Here is a 14,989-nt window from a genome sequence, read left to right on the forward strand (position 1 = left end):
GACCCTGGATAAACGAACAGATCATAAAACAAAACTAAAAGTCATGGATGTAGAAAAGGAGCTGGTGGGGGGCAAGAAGGAGAGGAGGAAATAAAGGATGGGAGAAAGACTAATTAGAATGTATTATACACATATGTGAAATCACCAAAGAAAATAAAATTAAATAAAATTAGAAATTTTATTTACAAAAGGGGAGTGGTGGTCTGGGGCTAAGGGGCAGACACCAGTGTTGCCTGCCGTGTAAGGAATGTGTCCAGGGATAGTACTAAGTATTGAGGCTCAGATTTATTACTTTTTTTTTCTGGAGAAATTAAAAGAGTGAGACCCTAGAGCACAACATAAATTACATGACTTCTGCTAACGCAAACAGGCTTGCTTCATGTGCTATAGTCGTTTGGGATAAATGTGGATCTTTGTGAGTCTGAGGCCAGCCTGGTCTGCAAGAGTTCCAGGACAGGCTTCAACGCTACAGAGAAACCCTGTCTTGAAAAGAAAAAAGTAAATAAATAAATAAATGACAAAAATGTTGATGTATTTTACTGTGGGAAAGCTCAAGGTTATGAAACACAGGAGTCCTGAAGGTAGAGGCGTGCAGGAGAGCTGAGTGGGAGTTAGAAGCTAGAAGAGTTTCCTAGGATGAAATGACAGAACTCACTGAACAAAGAACTAGCAAGTCACCAATCACTATGGAAATCAATTCAGCAGTGGAAGCCACTGGAACCTTCCACCTGTTCCCACCAGCACCAGGGAGCTTTTCTCCCACTATTCCCAGGGAGGTTCCTCTTTTCTTGGGATGATCCAATGCTTAGAAAGTTCTCTGCACAGAGACAATACCAGCCTTCCTTACACAGTCATGTTCCGGGATGAGAGAATGGCTTAGACCCCTCTTTCATAAAATGCCTCTTAAGTTTGATAAACCAAATGTCTGTGAGTCATTTTCTTTTAAAAATGGGCTAATTGCCCCTTACACTTTGTTTTGTGTGAACAGCCTAAACGTCTAATACTCATGCTGTATTTCCATGGGGGAATAAGCTCTAGTTTCCTCTCTCTTACACACAGGATGGACCCCAGTATTGCTGGCACGTCAGGACCTAGGATCTATGGAGGGGACTCTGTGCAAGGTGTGCGTGTATGTGTGTGTGTGTGTGTGTGTGTGTGTGTGAGAGAGAGAGAGAGAGAGAGAGAGAGAGAGAGAGCATTATGATTTAAGTTTTCTTTTTAATAAGTTTATTGAAATATACATAAAACTTACATAGACAAAAAATTATGCTTTCAGAGTGTAAAGTTCAGTGGTTTGAGTATACTGTAACAGGTAATAGGGTGCTGCCACTGTCTCCTCTTCCAACACTGCCAGCAATCATCCCAGGAAGACTGTCCATCCTCCAGCCTCTGCCACCACGGTCCATTTGCTGCCTGCAGATTTGCCTATTCTGAACATTTCACATAAATGAACTTGCAATCAATTCCCTCCATTATCACAGTGCTTCTGGGGTTCACTGTACTGAAGCAAGTGTCAGTCCTTCACTTCACTATGGACAAACACTGCTCCACTGCACGACTGCCACACTGTGCTTGCCCACTTATCAGAGGGCGGGGCATCTGATCTGCTTCTACTTCATGAATACATAGAAATTGTTCTGTGAGCCTAAGTAAGTAGAATTGCTGGATCACAGAGTGATTATAAGTTCAATCTTTAGAAGAAATGTCCAACACTTTCCACAGCAGCTACAAGTCCCAGAAATGCTCAGGAGGGTTCCTGTCCCCTCCCCACCCCCTTTTCCACATCTGTCCATCTTGTCGTCACAGCCGCTCTTACTTGCACTGTCCTGATGACTAACGATGCTGAACATCCTCACGTGTCTAATTTATGCTTGCCTATTTTTAATGGAAAATCAAATCATTGGCTCATTTCTTAAAACTGGATTCTTTTTTAATTAGAGTTTTGGGATATTCTGAATGTTTTCTCCAAATACATTCTCCCATTCTGTAGACTGTCTTCATTTTCTTCATTGTACCCTTTACTGTATTAAAGTTTTGGGGTTCAATAAAGTCAAGTTTATCGGCTGTTTTCCTGTGGTCACTTGTGCTTCTGCCCTATGTTTAAGAAACTACTAGCAAGCCTGAGGTCAATAAATATACGCCACCATTTGCTCTAGGAGTTGGGTAGTTTCATCTTTACGTTTAGGTATTCGATCTATGTTGACTTACCACCCAGGAGACCTTGTCATTTGTTTATAGATGTCCAACGGTCTCAGTACCACCTGCTCAAGGGCAGTTCCTGTTGACACGAACTGTGACTAGGGACTCATTTCTAGTAACGATATCAGATATCTGCTTTCTGAGCTGCTGACTGATGAGTTTTGTGTCATCAAAGTCCCTTAAGTACATCTCAGGTGTCACTGTTAAACAGACTTCCATCCATTCTGCCCTTTTACAGATGGTAACTGCAGCTCAGCAAATGGGCTGCACTCTTACTGCTATTGGATACCCTCTTTTTGGTTCACTTGGTCATTTCCGAAAGTCCAAAGTTCAGCAGCGTCAACACTCCACCTCTGCATTCTCAGTCACCACTATCAGTGAAAGCATATTTCAGCTTCGATCAGATGGCTGAGATAGGGACTGGTGTACCTTATTAGACCAGGCACCTGCCGTTGTGGGGCAGACATGGAGATGATGGATAGTACAGAAGTTAAGCAACAGGCAGGATGACGTCAACTGTCAGGCAACACTTCAAAGAGTACTGTTAAATTATGATTCCACATGGTGCCTTAGATGCTGGCCATGTCTACAAATCATTGCTTACGATTTACGTCAGAGAGGGCTGCACTCCAGGAGCCCTCCCTCCTTAAATCCAACACTGCCGGGTAGCCATCTTTCAGTAACTCGCCAAAATGACAAACACAAAGGGAAAGAGGAGGGGCACTCGCTATATGTTCTCTAGGCCCTTTAGGAAACATGGAGTTGTTCCTTTGGCCACGTACATGCGAATCTACAAGAAGGGGGATATTGTAGACATCAAGGGAATGGGCACTGTTCAAAAAGGAATGCCCCATAAATGTTACCATGGCAAAACCGGAAGAGTCTACAATGTCACCCAGCATGCTGTGGGCATCATTGTAAACAAGCAAGTTAAGGGCAAGATTCTTGCCAAGAGAATTAATGTGCGGATTGAACACATCAAGCACTCAAAGAGCAGAGACAGCTTCCTGAAGCGGGTGAAAGAGAACGACCAGAAGAAAAAGGAAGCCAAAGAGAAGGGCACCTGGGTTCAGCTGAAGCGCCAGCCTGCTCCACCCAGAGAAGCACACTTTGTGAGGACTAATGGGAAGGAGCCTGAGCTGCTGGAGCCCATTCCCTACGAATTCATGGCCTGATGTAAAAAAAGAAATAAAAGACCTGGACTATAAAAAAAAAAAAAAAAAAAATCCAACACTGCCATCAAGGCGGTCACCCCTTCAGTCCTGCTGAGAAAGGCGCTGCGCGATGACTGCCGGGCTTCACCCAGTATCTGTCTTGCTTTGGGTTTTAGAGGAAGAGATGATGTTGGGTTTGAAAAAGAATAGTTCACAGTTCATAAATATGAATGCTTATTATCATCATTATTGAGGAGAATTAGCAAGTGTGATCTTGAGGAAATAGGTGTGGCCTTGCTGAAGGTACAGTACCATTGGGGGAGCACTGAGCTTTCGGAAGCCCAAGTCAGGCATTGTAGTTGCTGTGCTTTTTTTCTTCTTGTTTGTTAAAAAAACAAACAAACAAACAAACAAAAACAAATGGCAGGAGACAGGTTCTGGAAGTTGGAAGTTGATCTGGGGGGGCAATGGATGTGACTATGATAACAGAAATTCTAAATTAATTAATAAAAAAAATAATGAAATTCTAAAATAATTAATAAAAACTTAGATTAAAAAGAGGGTCTACTAACATTGCTATGACTTTTTTCCCATATAAATACTGGCAGCTGTGGGATGCGAGTCTACTCTTAGAGCAGTCACAGTTGTAGCCATCGGCACTCCTATTTAAAATCTGATGTCTGAAACCTTTATCCAAACTAACCAAAAGGCAGAGAGAGAATATCCAAATTCACAATATTAGAAATGAAAGAGGGACATAACAACAGACATGGAGGAAATACAGAGAATCATCACGTCATATTTCAAAAACCTGTACTCCACAAAAATTGGAAAAATTAAAGGAAATGGACAACTTTCTGGATAAATATCACTTAACAAGATTAAATCAAGACCATACAAGCAAATTAAACAGATCTATAACTGCTGAAGAAATATACAGTCATCAAAAATCTCCCACCAAAAAAAGCCCAGGACCAGATGGTTTCAGCTCAGAATTCTACAAGACTTTCAAAGGAGAACTAATACCAATACTCCTCAAATTATTCAACACAATAGAAACAGAAGAACATTGCCAAACTCTTTTTATAAGGCTACAATTATCCTGATACCCAAACCACAGAAAGACATAACTAAGAAAGAGAATTACAGACCAATCTCAATCATGAACATTGATGCAAGAATACTAAATAAAATACTGACAAATCGAATCCAAGAACACATCAGAACCATCATCCACCATGATCAAGTCAGCTTCATTTCAGAGATGCAGGGATGGTTCAATATATGAAAATCTGTCAATGTAATCCACCATATAAACAAGCTGAAAAATAAAAACCACATGATTATCTCATTAGATGCCAAAAAAGCTTTTGACAAAATACAACATCCCTTCATGATAAAGGTCTTGGAGAGAGCAGGGATACAAGGAACATACCTAAACATAATAAAAGCAATATACAGCAAGTCAACAGCCAATATCAAACTAAACCGAGAGAAACTCCCAGCAATTCCACTGAAATCAGGAACAAGACAAGGTTGTCCACTCTCTCCATATCTATTCAAAATAGTTCTTGAGGTCCTAGCTAGAGCAATAAGACACCTAAAGGAGATCAAGGGGATACAAATTGGAAAAGAAGAAGTCAAATTCTTACGGTTTGCCGAAGATATGATAGTTTACATAAGTGATTCCAAAAATTCTACCAAGGAGCTTCTACAACTCATAGACACTTTCAGTAATGTAGCAGGATACAAGATTAACTAAAAAAAAAAAAAATCAGTAGCCCTCCTGTACACAGATGATAAAAGGGCTGGAGAAGAAATCAGAGAATCAACACCCTTCACAATAGCCACAAATAGCATAAAATATCTCAGAGTAACTCTAACCAAACAAGTGGATACTTGTACGACAAGAAATTTAAACCTTTGAAGAAGGAAATTGAAGAAGACACCAGAAAGTAGAAAGATCTCCCATGCTCTTGGGTAGGCAGAATTAACATAGTAAAAATGACAATCTTACCAAAAGCAATCCTCAGATTCAACGCAATGCCCATCAAAATCCCAGTAAAATTTTTCACAGACCTTGAAAGAACAGTACTCAACTTCATATGGAAAAGCAAAAAATCCAGGATAGCCAAAACAATCCTATACAATAAAAGAACTTCTGGAGGCATCACAAACCCTGACTTCAAACTACTACAGAGATAAGAGTACTGAAAACAGCCTGGTACTGGCATAAGAACAGACAGGAGGACCAATGGAACCGAACAGAAGACTCGGATATCAATCCACACATCTTCAAACACCTGATTTTTGACAAAGAAGCAAAAATATCAAATGGAAAAAAGAAAGCATATTTAACAAGTGGTGCTGGCATAACTAAATATCAACACGTAGAAGAATGAAAATAGACCCATATCTGTAGGGCCCTGGTCTGCCCTTATTCCTGGGGCGCATCTTGAGGACAATTTCTGGTCAACATGACCAAGCATTCAGCCCTTATTCCTGGGGCGCNTTCATTCCATTGTTGATATGGTAATTTCCCACCTGCCTGGGGGGGGGGTGTCCTTCTGCTGCAGTTAGGTAGATAAGGACTTCCCCAAGTCTGAATTCCGAATGACCCTGGTCTCTCTGTGTCTTGTGTTCAATCTCCAGGCCTTGCCCGACTAGCGTTTGGTACAGTGGCACACTAAACCGGGTGTTACACATATCTAATACCACGCACAAAACTTAAGTCCAAATGGATCAAAGACCTCAACATAAAGCCAGCCACACTGAACCTCATAGAAAAGAAAGTGGAAAATACACTTGAATGCACAAGAGACGACTTCTTAAATATAACCCCAGCAGCACAGACACTGAGAGAAACAATTAATAAATGGGACTTCTGAAACTGAAAAGCTTCTGTAAAGGAAAGGACATGGTCAACAAGACAAAACGACAGCCTACAGAATGGAAAAAGATCTTCGCCAACCCCATATCAGACAGAAGTCTGATCTCCAAAATATACAAAGAACTCAAGAAATTGGTCACCAAAAGATCACATAATCCAATAAAAAAAAAAAAAATGGAGTATAGACCTAAACAGAGAACTCTCAACAGAGGAATCTAAAATGGCTAAAAGACACTTAAGGAAATGTTCAACATCCTTATTCATCAGAGAAATGCAAATCGAAACAACTCTGGGATTCTATCTTACACCTATAAGAATGGCCAAGATCAAAAACACTCATGACAACTTATGCTGGAAAGGATGTGGGGTAAAGGAAACACTTCTGCATTGCTGGTGGGAATGCAAGCTGGTACGGCTCCTTTGGATGTCAGTGTAGTGATTTCTCAGAAAATTAGGAAACAACCTTCCTCAAGACCCAGTAATACCACTTTTGGGTATATATCCAAAGGATACTCAATTGTTCCATAAGGACATGTGCTCAACTATGTTCATATCAGCACTGTTTGTTATAGCCAGAACCTGGAAATAACCTAAATGTGCCTCGACTGAAAGAATTGATAAATAAAATTTGGTACATTTACACAATGGAGTACTACACAGCAGGAAAAAATAGTGACATCTTCAATCTTGCATGAAAATGGATGGAGTTAGAAAACATTATTTTGAGTGAGGTAACTCAGACACAGAAAGACAATTATCACATGCACTCACTCATAGGTGGTTTTTAAACATAAAGCAAAGAAAACCAGCCTACAAACCACAATTCCAGAGAACGTAGACAACAATGAGGACACTAAGAGATGTACATAGTGCCAATCTATATGGGAAGTAGAAAAAGACAAGATATCCTGAGTAAATCGGGAGCATGGGGACCTTGGGGGGAGGGTTGAATGGGGTAGGGGAGAGGCAGGGAAGGGAGCAGAGAAAAATGTAGAGCTCAGTAAAAATCCATTTTAAAAAAGTCCTATTTGAAATGTGCCGGAAGACAGTCCTTTTGTTGAACTTGTATTGCCTTGATGTGGACACCAACAATCATGTCTCTAGAGACCAAACAGTGGCTAGCATGGAGGACCCAACAAACATTTGAGGAATGATAAGCAAATCAATACAAATCCTGCACTATCCAAACTTTTCTTTCTCTTTCAGGCTTTTGTGGGAGGGGTGTGTCCAGGAGGTTTGTCCCTCTTGGAGTATTCTAGTATAGACTGAGGTTTTGTTTTGTTTGTTTGTTTTGCTTTATGACACGGAAAAAATTATTAATGGCAGAGCCATATTTTCAATCTCCCATAGTAATAGAATGAAAACAGCCCAGATTAAAGGCAGAGTCTCTTTATATCAAGCAAGCAAGTGATTAAGAGTGGAAATTTGCAGTTATTTTTATGATCATGGGAAAGGTACATGTTTACGGTCAGAGAGTTAACAAACCACCAAACATCTTATAGTCAGTCAATTCTCCGAACATGAAAAGTATAATTCACACTGTTGCTGAGGAAAAACCACTGAAAAAAGTTAACCTAAGCAAATGACCAAAATCTAACATTGTTTAATTAAAAGGAAAGTGAAGTCAGCTGTCTTTAGTAACCCAAAGGCAACAGGAAGTGAACCGTCTCAATGGGTATGACTTGCACACATGAGCCCTCAGAGCCAATTCTTCCAATGAGGCCCCACCTCCTAACACTCACACTCACTTTGGGGGCCACTTTTTTCCAAACCACCAAATTCTACTCCCTGCATCCCAAGGGCTTGTAGCTATAATCATACTGCAAAAATGCACTCAGTTCAAACTCAAAAGATGCCCCCCCCTCAGTCTATCAGTCTCAACACTGTTAAAAGTCCAAAGTTCAGAGTCTCTTCTGAGAGTCATGCAGTCTCTAGGGGTAATCAATCAAATATCAAAATCAAAAATCAAATCACACTTCCAACATATAATAAACACAGGGAAGGGAGCAGAGTGAGGAAATACCGGACCAAAGTAAGACTAAAAACCAGCTGGGCAAACTCCAAACTGTGCGTCTCCATTAGACTGAGGTTTTTATTGCTGTGGTTTGACCTGACTTTAATTCTTTCATGAGTAATGAGCTGACTAAGGCTCTCAGGTAACACTAACAACTGCTCAGGAGCCCTGGCACCCCTGGACCAACCTGATTCACAGCCACCCTAATGAAGTGAACCCTCTGGGTCGCCTACTGTGTGGGCTTTTTCCTCTTCCCAGCTTCATGTAGTCACATCTGCAGTATTCTTCAAAAACCGAGTTCTCCAAAAATTTAATTTTTCCTATTGACCATAAATTCGCACTTGACTAACAAGCCTTACCTGTGAATAAAGGGTAGCATCCTGGGCCTATTGGGAAGTGGTGGGAGAAGTTTCTACATTTATTTATTGTGTATGTGTATGTGTGTGTCTATGGGTGGTGGGAGAAAGGGACAGTGCCTGGACTGTAGCATTTCAATATAAATATTTTGCTCAATAACAACAAAAATCTATTATAACTGGCCTTCCTATTCTCCCATTTGTCTCCAAGAGAAGTCAGATTTAATCAGCTGAATGGATTCCTTGGCAATAATAGTGATTTCTAAGATGAAAAAGAACAATGGATGAACGAACACGGTTATATTTCTCAGCTGTAAAAAAAATCAAAACTCTGACTCATCAAATTAAATTACTCATTAAGACCCAGGCTAAGTAACTGTACTCTGTATTCAGGTACTGATGCGGCCGGGCAGAAACAAGGTGATGCTGTGATGGAGGTGGGTCTTGTATCTTATCTGTTGCTTTCATTGGTTAATAATAAAGAAACTGCCTCAGCCCTCATAGGACAGAAAATTAGGTAGGTGGAGTAAACAGAAGAGAATGCTGGGAAAAAGAAGCTTAGTCAAGGAGTCGCCATGATTCTCCCGCTCCAGACAGAGGCAGGTTAAGATCTTTCCTGGTAAGCCAGCTCGTGGAGCTACACAGATTATTAGAAATGGGTTAGAACAATATGTAAGAGCTAGCCAATAAGAAGCTGGAACTAGCCGGGCCAGGCAGTGTTTAATAGAATACAGTTTCCGTGTAATTATTTCGGGCATAAGCTAGCCATGCGGGAGGCCGGGTGCCGGGACGCAGCCCTGCCGCTCATTTCAACAATGCTGCAAAGGGTAATTCACTCCCCGCCCCTCTGGGAGGCAGCTATATCTAGGATCACTGATTTGCAAAAATTTCATTAAAGTTTCTACACTTATTTATTTAGTTTGTGTGTGTGTGTGTGTGTGTGTGTGTGCCCAGCCATGTGTGCAGAGGTCATCACACATCGTACAGGAGCCTGCTCTCTCCTCCCACCATGTGGGTTCTGGGAAATCTGGGCAACAGGACTTTATTGCTTCACCCCACCTAGGATCACTATCAATGCCTTAGGCCTACACAAGATGAGTATTATTCTTTCCTTTGTCCTCAGCTAGAGTGTTTGGGGTGGATGTTTTCCCTGCTCTTGAAAGTGAACATCTTATTCTTCTGCTGGCACAAGACGCTGATATCTGACGGAGCAGTCTGCAGACCTCAGCTAAGGCTGTGGGGAGGCAGCATTCTTGGCGAGGGTTCAATCACAGGGTAACGTGCTGGGTGAGTCAGACTGCATGCTCCCAAACCTTCAGAACTACTTTTCCATCTGTTTGGATGACGTGAGGCCATGGAGGGGCTGATGCCCACGGAAAGTGTGGGGATAGATGTTGCTGACTCCTCCACTCTTCAAAGCCTTCTGCATGGCATGATCCCCATCAGTGAAGCGTCACATACGACTACTAGCTATGAGACTTCGGGTAGCGCTGGGACACGGATGTTTCAGAAGCTCCCGGGAGTCTCTGGGAAGGGACCCTCCACGACGTCCACTTTTGTACTTCATTATTGCTACCAGGGTGAGGAGCATTAGACCCAGTCATGTCACCTATAAGTACCACAGGCGTCTAAGTTCAAAGGCCCGGGTACTTCCCTGTCAAGGAGCTCCTTTTAGGATTCTCTCCCATGCCAACCAGGAAAAGTCTCTCCCCAGTCTGTTCGCAAGTTCACCTCTTTCCTGTAAGGAGGTTTTAAGGCATCAGGTCACGTACAAAGAAATGAACTCCATGAAAGGAACCTCAGTCCTTAGGCCCCTATAGTGGTATAGTACTTGTGTTTTAATAAATAAAGCTTGTCTGAAGATCAGAGTGCAAAGCAACCATACTAGTCAGCCATCCAGGCCAGGCAGTGTTGGCACACACCTTTAATACCAGGACTGGGGAAACAGGAGGCAGATAAATCTTTGTGAGTGCAAGGTTACTTTGGCTTACCCAAGATCAATCCAGAAACAGATCCAGGCGTGGCTAACAGGTTTACACCTTTAATCCCCATGTTTGGGAGTCACACATCTTTAATCCCAGCACTAGGGAGGTGGCGACAGAAGCGATATGGCTGGGCAGAGAGAGGAATATAAAGGGGAAGAGACAGGAACTCAGTGAAGTGTGGAGTCTGAGGATTCATGGAGCCTGGATCTCCCTCTTTCGGTCTGAAGATTTGGTAGAGGTAAAAAGTGTCTCTAGTGATTGACTGCTTTGCTTGATCTTCAGCTTGAACCCCAATATCTGTCTCTGAGTTTTTATTATTCATGTTACAGTCCCCTTAACCCTGAGTCACCCAAAGAAACCCTCCCTGAGATACACACACTGCAGCCAACATCCAGAAAAGTCCCCTCTCCTAAAACTGACCATAGGCATCACACCAGGAAGCTATGGTGTCAGGTACAGACCCATAGGCCAAGTGTTTACACACACACTGAACATGCCCCAAAGATGTCTAATAAAGTGTTTTGAGTCACTAACTCACAAGTCAACAATTTCAAGCAAAATAACCAAATCTAAGGCACTTGTCTGCATCCTTACGATTGCATACTTGTTCCCCAAATCTGAAGACAACAACTCAAGAATCTGTTCATACTGGGATTAAAGTGTCTATTTGCCTTTATGTACCAGAGTCGCTGTGGATTATATTTTACAGGGAAGACTGTGAGAGCAGGGACCGTCCCTAAGTGGTGACCAGCAAGATTTGTCACTTGTTCTTCACCTCACATCAGCTGCTTCTGCTCCTGGTTTATTGCCTCGGGGAAAACGAAGAAAGGCCAATTAAAATACTGCTTAAACTTTACCACATTGCAGTTCAGAATCGCAAAGGCGCTCTGTGCTCTTAAAATAGCCCAGCATTTAAGGACTTTCTGACAAGGTCGCTAATGGAGAAATGTATGTGTGGAATGTCTCGGTTCAATGACATTCTACCCATGACTCTATAGCAGTTGTCATGACAACAGGTCTAAGACTAATGGTGAGGACTTACTCAGCTCTGTAAGCTCATAGCACCACTAACACACAGTGAAGTACGGATCACATAAATAACGTCTCTAACTACGCATCCATCCATCCTGCCACGTACAAGTTTCTACCAGGCACCAAGGACACGGTGGAAAACCTGCGCACATTTCTGAGAGTTCCTAAGCGGGGTGAAGTGGTGTACAGGGCTGGGGTAAGGTTTATGCTTTGTTACTGATTCTAGTACTCCATTTTATTAACTATAACTGAAAACAGGGGCACACACTTCTGAGGGCATTATGACCTGACAAAGTGCTCCAGTCCCTTGGGCTCTTCTCCGTCCCCTTTGCCAGCTGGACCAGTTCTTCCCATCTTTCCCTGTCTTCTGTGGTCTTTTGTGGTGTGGTTTCCTATTGCAATAGCTAACGGCTGTGTAGCTGGCACTGCCTCCTAAGTTTTTTATCTCTTAATCACCTCTTCCAGCTGTCTCCTATAAGATTTCATTTTCATGGCTTCTCCATTTCTAAACTAGAAGTTGTTTGTGACTCCATATTACCCAAGTGTCTAACCTCCTTGGTGTGTAGCCAAGGCCACTCACAAGTTGTTAAGCTGTTTCCTCTCATTTACCAGTTTTTAAATAATTTATTTTTTATCCTTTAGGTTTTTGAGATAGGGTTTCTTTGTGTAGCCCTGGCTATGCTGAACTCACTCTGTAGATCAGGCTAGCCTCAAACTCACAGGAAAGCCCCTGCCTCTGCCCTCTGAGTGCTGGGATTAAAGGTGGTGCCACCAATGCCTGGTTTATCACTGGGGTTCTACTTACATATAAATGTTCGTGTATACCTGTATGTTGCCCTAGGATAGTCTCAAAGCATTCAACAAGCCCTAAAGTAACTGCTAGTGTGTTCGTTCCTAGCTTTGCTTCCATCTTCCAAACACCCCTAGCAGTTCACTCAAACCCTACGGGGAGCTTCCATCACCTCATGGAAGTATTGTTTGGGATTCTCTTTGTTGCATTTGCTCTTCTGGAAAAAAGCCCCAGCTTGTATTACTGAGATCATCCAAGGTTAGCTCAAATATCACGTTCTCCAGAAGCTAACAGATTCCCCTACAAGAATGAATTCATCTCTGTATTATGCCACGCAACATTCTGACCTTTGGTGACACCACTGCCTAGGTCTCCCTAGCGTCCTATTCTGTGTGCTGGAACTGTGTCTCCCTTTGGAAGTAGAGGGTCACCCCCAACATGCTGTCGGAGCATCAGGGAACACGGTAGATGCAATCGGGGGCCGCTGTCCTGTGGTCAGGCCTTGGGACAACAGCATGTGTGTCTGTCTGTTTTGCATTTCTGTCCATTATGAAAAGAACACGATGAATTGACTAGCTAGCTGATCCGAGGCACATGCCAGTCATGTGACAGAAACCTGAACCCAGCTACAGTGTGGGCCAGCCCTGCCAGGTCCAGTGTAAATCAGCTGACCTAGGGTTAGCCTGCATGAGAACAAGGGGTCACAAAAGCTTTGTGTTAATCTGTTAAGTTTGGGGTGGTCTGACACCTTGTACTACTGAGCTATTGGATAACAGAACCTCATAAAAATCTGTACTGTAGGTTCCCTTTTACGTGACTGATCTGCTTCCCCCAACTGTGAACTTCTGGTGGGCTGAGACGTGCTGTCTTCATCTTTGTTCTGTAGTGACTTAATTCGCTTCTTGCATAGCGTGAGCACACTATATATTTTTGCTGGTTGCAACTGGGTACTAATTTACAGAGGTTTAAAATCCCCAGTGGAAGTCATTAGTCGGGGATGGCACGATTATCCAAATCTCCCTCCTGCGCTTCTTGTGAGGGCATCAAAACAATCTGACACGCTTCCGGGAAACAGACCAAAGTAACAACGGCCACAGAGTAGTGCCCAAAGAGCTGTTAGTGACTACGCTGTGACAATGGCAGGCTACTCTTTTCAAATGTGACACAGGTCAATTATCAGGAAGAGCTAGGACAAAGCCTTAACATTCTCTCCTGGTAACCAGCAGATTTGGAGCCTGTCATGCACGCTCAGAAGGGATTCGTGTTCCTACCGATCTTTCTGAAGAGCATTCTCTTCCTTGTCACCAAGGACTTCAGCTAATTCACGGATGTTTAACAGGGTTTATCACCGGGTTCTCGGGAAATGTGCCGGGAGGGCACAGGTCTCAGCGGCAGCCACAGGAGGCTACTAAGCAACAAGAGATGAGCACACTTCAGACCGACACGAATTTGCTCTCCATCCCTGGCCTGCTTTCACGTAAGCAATTGTGTAACCTCAGGGCATCATTTAGCTTCTCTAAAATGGAAAGAACCAAGACTGAAGGGATGCAGTGCTTGGATTGACTGTCTACAAGCCTCATTCAGTTCTCATAGGGACATCACGAGAAAAGCCAAGAACTGTAAGATGTTAATTTGTCCAAGGTCACAGAGTTATTAAATGGCAAAGCCAGGGTTTAAATTCAAGGTCAGATCCATACATTTCCCTGGGCATCACTGCCTCCTTGAAAACAACTGGAACCACATCCCCTGTACTGGGCTTCACTTCCTCCCTTGGAGGCCAGCTCTCATCTTTCCCGTTCTCTACTATTCTCCAAGCTCCACGCCAAGGTCATGACTAAGGTGAGGACTTCTAAACTTGGACTACTCCCATTCGCCCTTAAGCCGAGAGTAGGAAGAGCTCTAGATTTCCCCAGGCCTCACATCCTCCACTAGGAAGAAAAGATAAAATGCTACCTGCAAGACATGCTAGGTCAGCGGAGGCACAAAGACTGTGGAAGTAACCAACTAATACCTGGATTTGAGCTAAGGCCTATTCTCACATGATGAGATCCATGCCCAACGCTGCTTGGGGGACCAAGAACCAGAGACCTAGGGTAAAACAAAATTCTACTGGTTTAAATGATAATAATTTTCACAATATATAAAACAGCTTACCATGCTTTTGTAACCAAACCAACCAAGCAAATTCTGTAGAATAAACAATACCCTACACACCCTTTCTGCCTTAAAGTCTCCAAAACTACTATTATTAAAATCCTATCATCTGCAAAACCATGATACACATCTGCCTGGTCAGTTTAATCAGCTCATTAGCAAAGTTTTTTTAAAGAGGTAAATCGTCAGAATATTAACAGGGTTTCCTTATTTTCTGTAGGCACATGAGTTCACAAGTGCCAGTATATTCGTGTGTAGGTCAACCGTCTGCTTTTGTTTTTGTTTATTTATTTTTGAGGTGGTCTTTACACTGGGAGCTGTGGCCTGCTGCCTCTGCCCACCTAACTGCTCAGCGAGCACCAGAGATCTGCCTGTGTCCACTCCCTGCTGCCTGCCGACAGGACGAGCTTTTGAC

General features: G+C 42.8%; 2 protein-coding genes and 2 long non-coding RNA genes across 8 annotated transcripts in view; 3 read left to right on the forward strand and 1 right to left on the reverse strand.

Moving 5' to 3' along the window:
- The window catches only part of LOC126513379 (uncharacterized), a 1,096,546-nt gene that overhangs the window by 845,183 nt on the left and 236,374 nt on the right, over positions 1–14,989 (forward strand). The window lies entirely within an intron of this gene.
- The window catches only part of Znf704 (zinc finger protein 704), a 189,138-nt gene that overhangs the window by 59,766 nt on the left and 114,383 nt on the right, over positions 1–14,989 (reverse strand). The gene's annotated exons all lie outside the window — the stretch shown is intronic.
- LOC126513374 (60S ribosomal protein L21) lies at positions 2,843–3,421 on the forward strand. The gene has a single exon (XM_050161734.1). It carries the CDS (start codon positions 2,892–2,894, stop codon positions 3,372–3,374), a length of 483 nt encoding a protein of 160 aa, XP_050017691.1. The 5' UTR covers positions 2,843–2,891; the 3' UTR covers positions 3,375–3,421.
- On the forward strand, positions 8,643–14,635 carry LOC126513383 (uncharacterized). Of its 2 annotated transcripts, XR_007595320.1 has the most exons (4): positions 8,643–9,232; positions 9,737–9,900; positions 11,308–11,826; positions 13,760–14,635. It is a non-coding gene; the product is annotated as an uncharacterized lncRNA (long non-coding RNA). The 2 variants fall into 2 exon arrangements; XR_007595319.1 differs by lacking the exon at positions 11,308–11,826.

Source organism: Alexandromys fortis, unplaced genomic scaffold (genome assembly GCF_014885135.2).
Source record: "Alexandromys fortis isolate MF-2015 unplaced genomic scaffold, M_Fortis_MF-2015_v1.1 scaffold_74, whole genome shotgun sequence".
NCBI lineage: Eukaryota > Metazoa > Chordata > Mammalia > Rodentia > Cricetidae > Alexandromys > Alexandromys fortis.

Coding starts and splice junctions, on each gene's coding strand:
- LOC126513374 (XM_050161734.1), top strand. CDS start 2,892: ATGACAAACACAAAGGGAAAGAGGAGGGGCACTCGCTATATGTTCTCT.